The sequence below is a fragment of the Sphaeramia orbicularis genome, chromosome 9 (genome assembly GCF_902148855.1).
Source record: "Sphaeramia orbicularis chromosome 9, fSphaOr1.1, whole genome shotgun sequence".
In the NCBI taxonomy this organism is placed as follows: Eukaryota; Metazoa; Chordata; class Actinopteri; order Kurtiformes; family Apogonidae; genus Sphaeramia; species Sphaeramia orbicularis.
Genome location: NC_043965.1, coordinates 47665391 through 47680662, shown reverse-complemented (window position 1 = coordinate 47680662; position 15272 = coordinate 47665391). Strand labels below are relative to the sequence as shown.

At 37.6% G+C, this 15272-nt stretch overlaps 1 protein-coding gene across 1 annotated transcript in view; it reads left to right on the top strand.

Annotated features, from left to right (window-relative positions):
• The window catches only part of tmem8b (transmembrane protein 8B), a 156303-nt gene that overhangs the window by 11374 nt on the left and 129657 nt on the right, over nt 1–15272 (top strand). Inside the window, exon 2 of the mRNA XM_030142566.1 lies at nt 1415–1604. Coding sequence (XP_029998426.1) covers nt 1415–1604 — 190 coding nt within the window. The remainder of the gene's footprint in view (nt 1–1414; nt 1605–15272) is intronic.

The window sequence follows — 15272 nt, the reverse complement described above, 5'->3', positions numbered from 1 at the left end:
TTTCAGGTGTATTCCATGTGTATTCCATGTGTATTTCAGTTGTATTCCATGTGTATTCCATGTGTATTTCAGGTGTATTCCATGTGTATTCCATGTGTATTTCAGGTGTATTTCAGGTGTATATTCCATGTGTATTTCAGGTGTATTTCAGGTGTATATTCCATGTGTATTTCAGGTGTATTCTATGTGTATTTCAGGTGTATTTCAGGTGTATGTTCCATGTGTATTTCAGGTGTATTCCATGTGTATTCCATGTGTATTTCAGGTGTATTACATGTGTATTCCATGTGTATTTCAGGTGTATTTCAGGTGTATATTCCATGTGTATTTCAGGTGTATTTCAGGTGTATATTCCATGTGTATTTCAGGTGTATTCTATGTGTATTTCAGGTGTATTTCAGGTGTATGTTCCATGTGTATTTCAGGTGTATTCCATGTGTATTCCATGTGTATTTCAGGTGTATTCCATGTGTATTCCATGTGTATTTCAGGTGTATTCCATGTGTATTCCATGTGTATTTCAGGTGTATTTCAGGTGTATATTCCATGTGTATTTCAGGTGTATTCTATGTGTATTTCAGGTGTATTTCAGGTGTATATTCCATGTGTATTTCAGGTGTATTCTATGTGTATTTCAGGTGTATTTCAGGTGTATATTCCATGTGTATTTCAGGTGTATTTCAGGTGTATATTCCATGTGTATTTCAGGTGTATTTCAGGTGTATATTCCATGTGTATTTCAGGTGTATTCTATGTGTATTTCAGGTGTATTTCAGGTGTATGTTCCATGTGTATTTCAGGTGTATTCCATGTGTATTCCATGTGTATTTCAGGTGTATTCCATGTGTATTCCATGTGTATTTCAGGTGTATTCCATGTGTATTCCATGTGTATTTCAGGTGTATTTCAGGTGTATATTCCATGTGTATTTCAGGTGTATTTCAGGTGTATATTCCATGTGTATTTCAGGTGTATTCTATGTGTATTTCAGGTGTATTTCAGGTGTATGTTCCATGTGTATTTCAGGTGTATTCCATGTGTATTCCATGTGTATTTCAGGTGTATTCCATGTGTATTCCATGTGTATTTCAGGTGTATTCCATGTGTATTCCATGTGTATTTCAGGTGTATTTCAGGTGTATATTCCATGTGTATTTCAGGTGTATTTCAGGTGTATATTCCATGTGTATTTCAGGTGTATTCTATGTGTATTTCAGGTGTATTTCAGGTGTATTCCATGTGTATTTCAGGTGTATTCCATGTGTATTCCATGTGTATTTCAGGTGTATTCCATGTGTATTCCATGTGTATTTCAGGTGTATTCCATGTGTATTCCATGTGTATTTCAGGTGTATTTCAGGTGTATATTCCTTGTGCTTACCCACTAACCCTCCTGTTTTTCTCCTCCTTTCAGATTGCCTTTTTGTGACTGAATATTTCACCCGTACGCCTCGTAAGCTGAATGCTTTCAACTCCTTTGCCAGTGTGGAACTGTTCCACTTCAATGTGCCTGATGACACCATGATGGCTGTTTGGAACCTCATCACCTTCAAGGAACAAGGGGGCACGTTCGGAGACAGCTGCCCCAACCGCAACGTGACTGTGTAAGACCCACAACCCTGTCCTTCCATATTCTCCTGTTGAATTCTGGGTAGAGCACTTTGACTTACAGACCTGCTTCCATGGACTGTTGGTAAACTGGTCTGTGATGCAGATAGGGATGGGTACTGATAAGGATGGGTACCTTCCACATTTAAACTGATACGGTACCGATACTCGGTTCCTGGGAACCAGTACCGGTATTCAGCGGTACCTTTTTTTGGTACTTTTTATGTGTATGTGTGGTGATTAACCCTTTCATGCATGAATTATGAGAACCTTAATCAAAATTTTTTTGTGAGTGTTTTTATTCCTCTTTAGGCATGAAAAAAAACAATGCAATTGAAAATTTTCTTCTGAAAAATAAATTAAAAAAATAAATAAATAAAAATAATTTTAAAATTTTAAAAAATACATAAAATAATTATGAAAAAAAATTCTTATGAACCTATTTTTCATGAAGTTGCAAGAATGTCCACTCAGCTGAACACCATACGTTTAATTTTTGATGCACAGAAACATGTATTTACTGATAAATTGTGTAAAAATTATGGGGAGGGCTTGTGTTTCTGGGGGTTTATCCTCAGGCGAGATCTACATAATGTTGCCAATTCATGTCAGAAAAGATATGTAGTGTCTTAAAACTTTAATAAAGACATGTGTAAAAAAAAACCCAAAACAAACAAACAAAAAAAAAAAAACGACGAAAAGAACAACAAAATCCATGTATATACAAGAGAACGGCTGTAGAATAACTGTCCACTGTAGTGACCACTATGCATGAAAGGGTTAAAGTCATTTTGTCTGTACAAAAAACAGCAAAAACTTTGATGCTGCTTCTTGTCTCCTGATGCTGGCTGTAGGAGAGGAGGCACCGGCTGCTGCAGTACCTGACAGTACCTGCACTCCTTTGGGCCTTTCCAGTATTGTACATTCCTCAGCCTTCAGGTGTAGATTATTGCCCTGTTTCCACTGCGTGGTATCAGCTCAACTCGACTCGGCTTTTTTGTGTTTCCATTACGAAAATGGACCTGGAATCTGGTACCCGGTACTAGTTTTTTGGTATCACCTCCACCAAGGTTCCAAGCGATACTAAACCGTGACGTATAACACCGCAGACCACTGACTCGTCAGACAGTTTTCTTTGTGACCCACCATTTTACAAAAAACAGATCCGGAAGTCGACAGTAAATATAGCGGTAGGTTAATCCACACGATAACAGCCCAAAACTACACCATGGTCGGTCGAGGAGATTCAGTCTTTGGTAGCTAACGTCAAAATTCAGACGAGACAACATGCAACGAGTGAGTTTATCAGCAACTCTCTGAACAGACAACACAGAAGTAACGCGCTGCATCGCTATGACGTCCAGGTACTGTAAAGTCAGTAGTATCCTGTAATGGAAACGGTCTCCAGAAATACCAAGTCGAGCCGAGCCGAGTCGAGCTGGTTCCATGTAGTGGAAACGTGATATATGTTTGACTAAGTGTTTCCTCAGGTTTGAGGTGTTGCCGTGGCTGGCTTTACTTTTAACATTACAGATATTGCAGCGAGCACAGTCTGCATCAACTTTAGCAAAGTGGAGTCTCTGCCATGCTTACTGTTATCATCAAGTCACCACTGATGTAATCACGCTCTCGTGCGTCCAATGCCATCGTTGTATCAGGCAGACGCTCCTCCATTCTCTCCTCGACACATGCAACACGAGGATGCGTTCAAGTACCAAAATATGGTACCATTTGACTTTACGTAAATCAATACTTGGTAGTATTGATGGAATTTGGTCGGTACCAATAAAAGTACAGAATTCGGTACCCATCCCTAGATGCAGCTCTCTGTGTTTTTCCAAATTGCTTGTTTCTTGATGGTTGCTTGATGTGATGTACTGTAGATTATAACATTTTATTAACAGGACATTATTGGACAAGTTAATTTAATGCACATTGATACAAACAAGTGTTTTTGAAAATGAAACCAATCCCCTTCCACGTTAACATTTCAGTGGAGTTTCAGAAATATTCTCCAAACATTGGAACGTACCTGGAATGCAAATCATGTGACCACAGGGTTAGTACCTGAAATTGTCACAAATTGCTTGAACAACAGCTCAGCTTCTGTGAATCTAGTCAGTATTACCATGATGAAACACCAGAGTTAACAACACAACAGCTGCTGTCAGAACCAACCAGGGGCTCTTTTCTGGGCTCGCTCTATAATTCATTAACCCAAACACAACCCATAGTGTGTTATCCTCTGTCTGGGCTAGTTGGTTAAGTCTGCGCTCATGAAGTTCTGCGTTACGGGGCTGATTTTAACAAGGACGTCAGAGTTCTGCGGTAGAATGAAGATATATTCTTGTAACTTCATTTCACTCAATTTCTGTAAAGTATTTCCTATGATATATTATTTATGTTTGAAAAAGAAGATTTTTAACAGAAGTTTGATAACATCTTTGATGATATCAGATTTTTCCCCCGGATATTTTACACAGATAAAAACAAATTTATTGTGTGAGGATTGATCCGCTCACTGAATTTTAGTCTCCACATAGATGTATGGATATAGATTACCTCAGGACATAGTACAACAGAGGACAGAGTGGGTGTGGCTTTGAGAGATGGGTGAATGAATGACAGCAGTATGGGGGCGGAGCCAGTGTGTGTGTGTATGTGTGTGTGTGATGAGGTATAAGTGAGTGGATGAGGGAACAGAGAATAAAAAATGAGATAAGATCCACACAACCACTTATTCACTGTTCTTTTGGCTCCTGCACATCTTTTAGAAACTGGATGTGTGTGTCATTACCTTTTTCCTTAGATGAGGGAACGGAGCAGAGTTCAGTTTTCTGTACATTCTGTTTGTCCTGTTGTTTGTTGTGGTTACAGTCATCAGTAACCGTTTAGAGTTCTGTTGATGAAGTCGCCAGTGCTGAATAACTGGGGTCATCCTTAGACGTCAATATATGTGGATACACATATATGTGGTCCGACAATGATGGAAGCCACCCGATCCCACATCATATTTTTGCCCCCCCCCTCCAAACAAGCAAAATGCCCACCCACACATGACATTCTGACCTTTGACATATTATGTATATTTGAAAAAACAAATGATTTTTAACACAATTTTGATAATACCTTTGTGGTGGATGGGGGGGGTGACACAGGAGAATGGTGGGGTTGGAGGCAGGTGGGGGTTCAATGGGGTGAAGCCATTCTAAAACAGTGGCAGCTGCTCGTCTTTCAGAGAGGGGAAGCTCATTGTCGGCTTAAATTAAAAAAAAAAAAAAAGTCAAGTTATTTAAACATAAATTCGTCCCTCCGTTCCTTTTTAAGAAAATGGTCAGTGACCTTATCGTACCAACTAAACAAGAAAACGTTGTAATTATGTTAAATTGAAACAAGGAAAATTAGTGTGTTTTATTTACAGTGCAAGAAATGAACAAGTAATATCGTAGTGGTTTACATATGAGAAAACAGCGCAACAGGAATGCATGACAAGTGAACAACATTGATTCTGTTGATTTGTGATAAAGCTGATTCTGAACAAAGTCGTCTTTGAGATGAACGTGTTCTAACACATTTGTAGTTAATGAAATGTCAACACAACTGAATATATTTGACCATTTAATTTTCGTAATTTTAGGGGAAGCCGAGCTTCCCTTGCAGTCTATGAGAAATCACCTCTGATCTAAAACTACATTATGAATGCTTCAAATCACATAAAACTATATAGTGTTTTATCATACATTAATAAAACAAATACAAAATCAATACTTTTGGAACCAAAGCACAGTTGGCTTTAAAAAGGCTGTCCTCAATTATGGCTAATTCCATCGGAAACAACAGGAGCGGAGGTGGTCATTTGTTTGTTCGTTAATAGTTGCATTAACATTAACGAATGCAACCAGCCCAGAAACTGATTTTGTATTCGTTAAGCCTCTGCCTTTGCTACTCAATCATTAGCTCGCTATTTTCGTTAAAGGGCTAATGTTGCATTCCCTAGTTAACCCAGAAATGAGTCCCAGGACCAAGGTTATTATTGTTAACAAAAACTAACGAAATGACGAAAACTAGAATTGTAAAAACATTTTCGTTAACTGAAATAAATAAAAACTATAATTAAAAGAAAAAAATGATAACTAACTGAAACTGTATTGTGTGTTTATAATACTAACTAAAACGTATAAAAATTATGGATAAAATTCCCTTCGTTTTCCTCTTTGTCAGTGTTGGATTGCTATAAAATCGATTTATTTCCCTCAAGGAATTTTAGCTGTTGGCACCGTATGATATTTAATGGTCGGTCACTTCTTGTCACTTGTCATTTAGAGTCGACTTCTGGTCCCCACTCTACCTAGAAACATGGAGACTGAAGTTGTGAGAAAACAGTAGAGTCCTGTCTGGGGTTTATTTGAATTCGACGGAGAAGAAGAGAAAAGATACGACAAAACTAAAATTAAACTAAAACTAAACTAAAACTAAGCATTTAGAAAATAACGAAAACTAACAAAAACTATCAAACCTGCTCTAAAAACAAATTAAAACTAACTGAATTAGAGAAAAAAAAGTCAAAACTAAATAAAACTAAACTATAATGAAAAATCCAAAACTATTATAACCTTGCCCAGGACCAGATTGGACCTTGGATTCAGGATCCAGCTGATAGTTGAGAAGGAGTCTTTAGTTCTTCTGGGTCATGTGACAGGGATGCAGCCAATCAGGGAAGGATGTGTACCGGTAGTTACTGGTGACAGTCAACTGAGCCTCTTCTCATTCCCAAGTGATGACGTTTTGCTACGTTGTCCTGAGTGTGTGGACTGTCAGCATCCTCATACCCCTGCAGCGTCTGTGTTTGATGTGCAGCGTATCATAGTGTCAGCTGATGGGAGTTCTCAGACTCTGGAAACTGATGATGTGGTCCAGGTGATGATGTTAAGTCGCAGAAACCCCAGAGGGTGGTGCTTTCACACAGGACACCAGGGTTAGGGTTGTATTTATAGTTTTGCATTTTCCCTCTTTGTCTACCTTATTATGTCTAGACATAGTTCATAGCCTGTGGATTGAGAAATTAAGTTCCTGGGGAAACCGATGTGTCAGTTGTAATGTTTGGGCTAAACTGTCTGTATCAGACAAGATGAGAGTGACAATATGTAGAAGAATTAGGCAGTAAATGCTTCCCAGAAGTGCATGTGTTGGTCTGTCCACATTAGTATGCATATGTGTCTGAACTAGAAAAAGGTCAGCTTCCTCTCCTCCCAAATCTCAACTCACCATGTAGTGTGGCTATGAAAATGTAAATGTAATAATAATTATACATTTTCAAAGCAAAAACACATTTGTGTGGATATAACCTTTCAATAATGATTACTGTGTGACCCCAAATAACAGAAAAATGCTTGTTCTGAAGTATAAATATCTATATAATTGAAGCTGAAGTTATTAATCAATTCTTTGTCAAATGTTAAATTTATCCGTAAAGACCCAGAACTATTTTTTTTTTACGTCGATGTCCAAATGAATTTCTGCCACCTATAACCATTGCCAACTGATTTTTTACCATTTATTATAATATTATTCTCTGCATTTTACTTTTTTTTTCAGGAAAGAATTGGGCATTTTCCTATATTTAAAATATTGATCATGTAGATGTTCTTAAAAGCTCAGAGTAAATTCAAAGGTTATTATATCAAAACAGAGAAAACTGAAAAAATATGAATTGTACAGGAAAATATGTCATTAATTCTACATAAAATCAACCATGTCTGTCACTGATCCAGCTCCATGGGTTTTACTGGTGAATCAATGTTGTAGAAGATGATGGTGTTTCCACGGTAACAGTGGAAACTATGAATGCATTTGAAAAACACATGTGATGCTTCTGAAAGCTCATAAACTTCCTTTTACCTGCACTTTTTACATGTATTGACATGATTAGTGGTTAAACAGTTATGACACATTTTAGGTCAGTAGATACTTTTGGATTTTTAAGGGTTAATCAACAGTTTTTTTTTTTTAAGGCAATGGCTACTGCCACAGTACTGTGGCACGAAATATGGGTTTGTCTATCACCACAGAGCCAATCAAATGATCTGAATTCTGCTCTCTGAATGTTGTCCCAGTGGCTGATTTCTATTCATCATAAACTTGGGCAAATTCCTCATATGAGGTAAAACAATCACCATGTTTCATGTTGTTTGCCTGCATGCAGAAACTGAAAGTGTGAATAGGTGCATAAACCAGCTTCCGATAACTGGTCCCCTAACCTTTTCCTGTAACTGGATAGGCATATGGCATGTGTGATGCTTATTGTCACAGTACTGTGTCAGCAGGGGGACAGGTTACCAGTCTACGAGGGAGCTGACTGGCTCTGTGGTAATAGAAAAATGAGAATGTTAGTCCCACAGCACTGTGGCAAAAGACACTTAGTTATTTTAATAATTGATAATAAGTTTGGCAATTTTTTTTCAAGAAGAAAACATTAGAATTCTTTTATTTCAGCCTCTTAAATGTGACTATTTTACAGTTTCTTTTCTCTTTGGTTACTGGAATTTGAATGAATGCATTTGAGAACATCATCTTGGGCTTAACATTGTATAGAACAAACATTCATTCATTCATTCATTCATTCATTCATTCATTCATCTATTTTCTGAACCCGCTTCATCCTCACTAGGGTTGTGGGGGGGGGTCTGGAGCCTTTCCTATCCAGCTACCTATGGGTGAAGGTGGGGTACACCCTGAATGAGTCACCAGTTCATCACAAGGCTGACAAACTAATCACTGTCACATTTATGGGTTGGAATCGAACCCAGGACCTTCTTGTTTTGAGGTGACAGTGCTGTCCACTGCACCACTGGACTGCCCATAGAACAAACAATTAATCGATTTATTGAGAAAATTGCCAATATAGATAATAATTAGTTGCAGCCCTACTGTGTATTGAACAGAAAAAGAAAATGAAGTAAGTGTATAAAAAACATTTAAGGTCAACTTTTAGACAGTAACAGTTTATGAAAATTCTATGTCATATATGAAAGCGTCTTAAACATGAGCAGCATAAACACTGACTTACACCCTCGACATATGGAGGACCTGCTGGTAGAGCATTAGCTGGATCTGGCTTTTTTCCTTCGGCCTATTTTTATCATTGAGGGAAGCAGAGTTTGTCTCCAGGGTCCAGGTGTCCGTCCTTTGTCCCCGTGATCAACGTGGACATGTTGAACACACTGAAATATGCCCAGCCCAATGCTCTGATCACCTGATTATTATATATATCACCATCAAAACAAAAGATAAAAACGATTTAACATTCTGTAACATCATTTATCACACAGCCGGTCTGATGTTAGTGTACGGATCACAGGGATTTCAGGAAGTTCAGCTGATCTGTCATGGTTTAACCCGTCTGAACACCAGTCATCATGGTGCACGACATGCAAACTAGACGGTGAATCTGTACAGAAATCTATCATAGTTATATTCCACAAAACAGTAGATTCAAGACTCAAAGTGTTTTATTTTCATGTGTTCAGTACAGGTTTCTCTGTACAGTGAAAACCTGACTGTGTCATCCACACTGAATGCCGAAAATTAAAACAAACTCAGTGAAGTGGCATTTAAGAATGGCATGGAAAAGAATAAATAAAAAGTAGAAAACTAAAAACTAAATAAAAATATAAACTACTATTACTAAGTAAATATATATTTACATAAATGTGCAATGTATGAGTGATTGTGTAAAACTGTCAGACATGAACAGTGTGTAGTATGTAAGTCATGCAAATGGATAAAACAAATGGTGTGTATTACATGCTGATGAAGAAAACACACTGTTCTAATGTCTTTTGTGGTGTTATTCAGCAGCTCTTAACCCTCAAAGACCCAAAAGCATCACTGATCTACAACCTTTAATAACTTTGATCCACTAATCTTATCAATACAGTGAGATAATTCAGGTAAAATGCAGTTTCTCAGTATTTCAGCAGCATCAGATTTTTGTCTTTTTCAGATGCATTCATATTATCTGTTGTGAACACGGAAACTCTGCAACATTGGTTCAACAATAAAACCCATGGACTTTAACAAATGACAGTGGCTGCAGACAGTTGTACTTATGTAGAATTAAGTATACATTTTGCTGCAAATGTCACCCCCCCCCAAAAAAAAACCACAAAAAAAAAACAAAAAAGGGGAAGCAAGGGGTATTGTTTTTGGTTCAGTTTGTGTGTTTGTTTGTTAATTTTCTAGCAGCAAAACTATTGGTTTTTATAATGCATGGTGATGTTTAAATGTAGCTCAATGTTTTTCAACCTTGAGGTCGGGACCCCATGTGGGGTCACCTGGAATTCAAATGGGGTCGCTTGAAATTTCTAGTAATTAATAAAAATAAAAACTTACCAATAAAAAAAATACGGTGAGTTGACAGAGACAATCCCATTCCATAAAAGACATGGCAAACTGTGAGTCTGAACCTGAAGCACTGTGGTTCTGTTTATCTGTCAAATGTTCATTGTGGTCAGTTTCAGATGCTGCAGCTCTTTCATAATTCATAGTTTGAGTTCTTGTTTGTTCAGTATTAATTGTCAGCCTTGTAAATCCAAGCTGGACTGACTGTACATATCCTGACCAAGGAAAATAAAATTCTCGCTTTGTGCGGTAATCTACACCTGGCTTTGCTGCCTCCGTCCATAATAATATATATTATATAGACTAAATGTCATCTAAAATTAACGTTTATTTGCAAAATAGGATAGCAAACTATTACATGATCAAAAACAAATTCATTTTAGCAAAAAAAAAAAAAATCAGTTTTAAATATCTGGGGCCACCAGAAATTTGTAATGTTAAAATGGAGTCACGAGCCAAAAAAGATTGTGAATCACTGATGTAGATTCATTCATTTTCTGAACCCGCTTTATCCTCACTAGGGTCACAGGGGTCACTGGAGCCTATTCCAGCTACTTGTGGGCAAAGGCGGGGTACACCCTGGACATGTCACCAGTTCATCGCAGGGCTGAACATATAGAGACAAACAATCACTGTCACATTCACACCTATGGGTAATTTAGATTAACCAATTAACCTATCAGTGCATGTGTTTGGATGGTGGGAGGAAGCCGGAGTACCTGGAGAGAACCCACACAGACACCATGCAAACTCTACACAGAAAGGTCCCGCCCCCATCGACTGGTGTTGGAATGGAACCCAGGACCTTCTTGCTGTGAGGCACGAGTGCTAACCACTGCACCACTGTGTCGCCTGGTTAAATGTACAGACAGACTCATTTGGAAGTCGCCAGTGAAATATTTATGGGTCTTTATGGGTTGAATGCACGTCTCTACGCCAGACACCCAACATCAGATAATTACTCAGAATTTTACTTGTTTTTGTTACTCCAAAGTCAGCCAGACTCCTGCACACACACACAGGTCGTGATGGTGTTTCCATATATTTTCCTGCAGGGCATCACATTTAGCTTTATTTAACCCTTTCATGCATGAATTTTGAAAAAAAAAAAAAAAAAAAAAAAAAAGGATCTAGATTTTTTAAAAACTGATTTAATTACTCAAAATTAGGCTAAAGTTGAAATGCATTTTGAACTTTTTTTTTTTTTTTTTTTTTTTAAATATGGTTTTATTAAGAAGATATTTAATATTTAAGTTTTTGCTTTTTTTAATAAAAAAATTGCCTATATTGGAAACATTGTGATGCAATATTTTTTTCAGATGCATTATTAAATTTTTTTATGGAATGTCCTTTGCGGTGTACAGCTGTTTTTTGTTTGTTTTTGGGGTTTTTTTTGTATAAAGATATGACTCCTGTCTGCAAACATGGACAGAAAACCCATAGATGGGTCTTTGAAGGATAACTTTATGACAGGGGTGGGCAATCCTGGTCCTCGAGGGCCAGTGTCCTGCATGTTTTAGATGTATCCCTCTTCCAACACACCTGATTCAAATGATAAACCTATCATCAAGCTCTGCAGAAGCCTGATAATGACTGTCAGGTGTGCTGGAAGAGGGAAACATCTAAAACTTGCAGGATACTGGCCCTCAAGGACCAGGATTGGACACCCCTGCTTTATGAGATCACAGTGCAGTCCAGATTCTAAAACTAAGATGACACTTCTTTTCATTGTATTGCTTAGGGTCTATAGAATGGAAACACATGTGGTTTGAAGAATATTGCCATTATAACCCTTTGGAAAGTGATCAAATGTGGACGTCATGCATGAAAGGGTTAAAACCAAACAGGTGAGTGGAGGAATGAGGAGGAGGACGACAGATATAGAGTGAACTGTTCAGACTGCAGCCCTGAAGATGACCAAATCAGGGGTTTTGGTTTGGGTTCGGTTTGTTTGTCTGTTCATATTTTAGCAGAAAAACTATTGGTTGAATTCATACCATATTGGGTTTATAGATTGCCAGTGACCCAGAATAGATGTGCTTACATTTTGGGAAAAGTATGTCAAAGTTAAAATTTTTTATGGATTTAATTCCCCCCCCCCCCATTTCCTTATAATGAGTGAAATGTGTCTATGCTGACATCAGCACATGCATAGACATGATGACATCAGCTGGACTGATGCCAAAATAAGTTACAGTACGTACGAGGGGCGGGGTTTGTTGTGCCTGGCACCACTTGTTTTCAGGCTGTCATTCAGGTCTTGGTGATGGAATGATGATACTAGTTTTTGAAATGTTTTTATCACAGTGATCGATATGAGTGTGATTTTGTTTGTCTTTTTTGTCTAAACCATCAACCAAAAGCATTCAGAAAAGCTTCAAATGTTTTGTTGTTTCCCATAATTTTACTTGAGTATTTTGACTTTGAGTGTTTGCATTATTTTGATCATTTTGATGTTCTACCACTAGATCTGTGGAATGTTCGGCTGCTTGACAAGTATTTGCAATGACCATAATGAAGAGTTTAAAATCACAAAATAAATATCTGGTTTGTTCAGCTTTCCTTCACAACAAAAACAATATAACTGTCATAAAATCTTGTTCTTTTTCTCTGTGGTTGATATTTACTTGTGTATTGGCTGTGGTTGGTCTGTGCTTTGATGGAAAAAAAATCAAATCAGTTTAGAAAGTAGTGAGTACACTGGAAAACAGCCCCACTAAAAGGAAGCCCATCTATTGAACTAAGCAAAAAAAAAAAAAACCCTGGGATGCACCAGACACTGGTATTGGCCAATAGTTCTGATATCAGCCATAGAGGAAGACAAGTTATTCACTGTTATATATGAATGTAGAGTGGATGATCATTTTGTCTTTGTCATTTTAACCCTTAAAGACCCAAATATCCACCTTTAACCTAAACAATCTACTGATCTAAACTGTTTAATACCTGTTGATCCACTAATCCTATCAATACATGTCAATAATAGGTGTAAAATACAGTTTGTCATCTTTTCATGGTCATCAGATATGACCCATTTGGACGTTCAGAGGCTCCGTAGTTACCATGGAAACACTGTCATCTTCTACAACATTGATTCACCACTAAAACATATGGAGTTAGATCAATGATAGTGGATAGACACACTGGGTTTATGTTCAGTTATTGAGAGATTTAACTGAAAAAGTCACTTTTTCTTCAAATTTGTTATAATAATTTTAGATATAGCCTAACAAAAACCTGATACCTGATTTTCACTGAAAAATGCAAAATACAGAGAATAATATTATAATAAATGTTGATAAATTACTTGGGAAAAACAAACACAAAAAAAATTGTGTGTGTGTGTGTGGGGTGGGGGGGTGGGGGGGGTGTGTGCATGGAGAATGTTAGATAAGATGTGAGAACGATTTCAGAGTAACTGTTTGATTGATGTGACACATACGTAACCTTCTTCTGTGGTAACTTAGTAATTGGTTTCATAATTTACATACACCAAACTCTGTCATTATTTATACATTTATTTTACCATCAACCTGTCCAGGGACTACAGATGTGAATTGGCACTTATGCTATTACCTGGTACTAAGCATGACTCTGTCTAGGTCAATGTATTGTTGTGCACTGTCCCTGCACAAATAATGCCATACCATACCATACCATACCATACTGTAGCACAGCATAGCACAGCATAGCCTAGTATAGCATACCATATCATACCATAGCATACCATAGCATAGCATACCATACCATAGAATAGCATAGCATACCATACCATAGAATAGCATAGCATAGCATAGCATAGCATACCATAGAATAGCATAGCATAGCATACCATACCATACTGTAGCATAGCATAGCACAGCATAGCCTAGTATAGCATACCATATACCATACCATATCATGGCATAGCATAGCATAGCATAGCATAGCATGGCATACCATAGAATAGCATAGCATAGCATAGCATACCATACCATGTCATACCATAGCATACCATACTATACTGCAGCATAGCATAGCACAGCATAGCCTAGTATAGCATACCATATCATACCATAGCATACCATAGCATAGCATACCATACCATAGAATAGCATAGCATAGCATAGCATACCATACCATAGAATAACATAGCATAGCATAGCATAGCATACCATACCATAGAATAGCATAGAATAGCATACCATCCCATACTGTAGCATAGCACAGCATAGCCTAGTATAGCATACCATATACCATACCATATCATAGCATAGCATAGCATAGCATAGCATAGCATAGCATGGCATACCATAGAATAGCATACCATACCACACCATGTCATACCATAGCATACCATACTATACTGCAGCATAGCATAGCACAGCATAGCCTAGTATAGCATACCATATCATAGCATAGCATACCATGCCATGCCATACCATACCATACCATAGCATACCATAGAATAGCATAGCATAGCATAGCATAGCATACCATGCCATACCATACCGTACCATACCATACCATACCATACCATACCATAGCATACCATAGCATACCATAGCATACCATGCCATACCGTACCATACCATAGCATAGCATAGCATACCGTACCATGCTGTACCGTACCGTACCGTACCGTACCATACCGTACCATACCATACCATTTGGAAGGTGTGACGGAAATAGTTGTGGGTCTCTAAAACAACATTACCTCTTATTGAAAAAATGCTTGATAAAAACTAAGACATTATTGTTTTCCCCTTTGTGGTCTTGAAATACCTATTTTTCAATGTTTAACCATGTCCAGGGAAACCAAGACTATTTCACTTCCCATTTAAATATTCAATGTTTACCTCATTTAATATTCTACTGCTCTATATTTTGTCTGTCTACTTAAACAGTGATGTATCCAGGGAGGTACACCTCATAAAATCATAAATATTTATCCATATCATAATACTGGAAGGTCTCAGCGCGCGCGTGTGTGTGTGTATCTGCACAGTTCGGAGAAATTGAGAGGTTTTTAACTGTCCACTTTGGTATCTACAGCTGAGGAATAGTCGCATCTCCACATTATATATTTCAGCAAGTTGATAGGACTGATATTTTGGGAGATATTAGTCATTTTAGAATATAATAGTCTTACTATCACATTGTGTTTCCCATGACGGTTAACGGGAAGTGCAGTACCACGCTGCATGATGGGAAATGAAGTTAAAAACATGAACAACGCAATTAATAACTTCAGTCCCTAGATATCGGTTTTAATGTGACCCGTC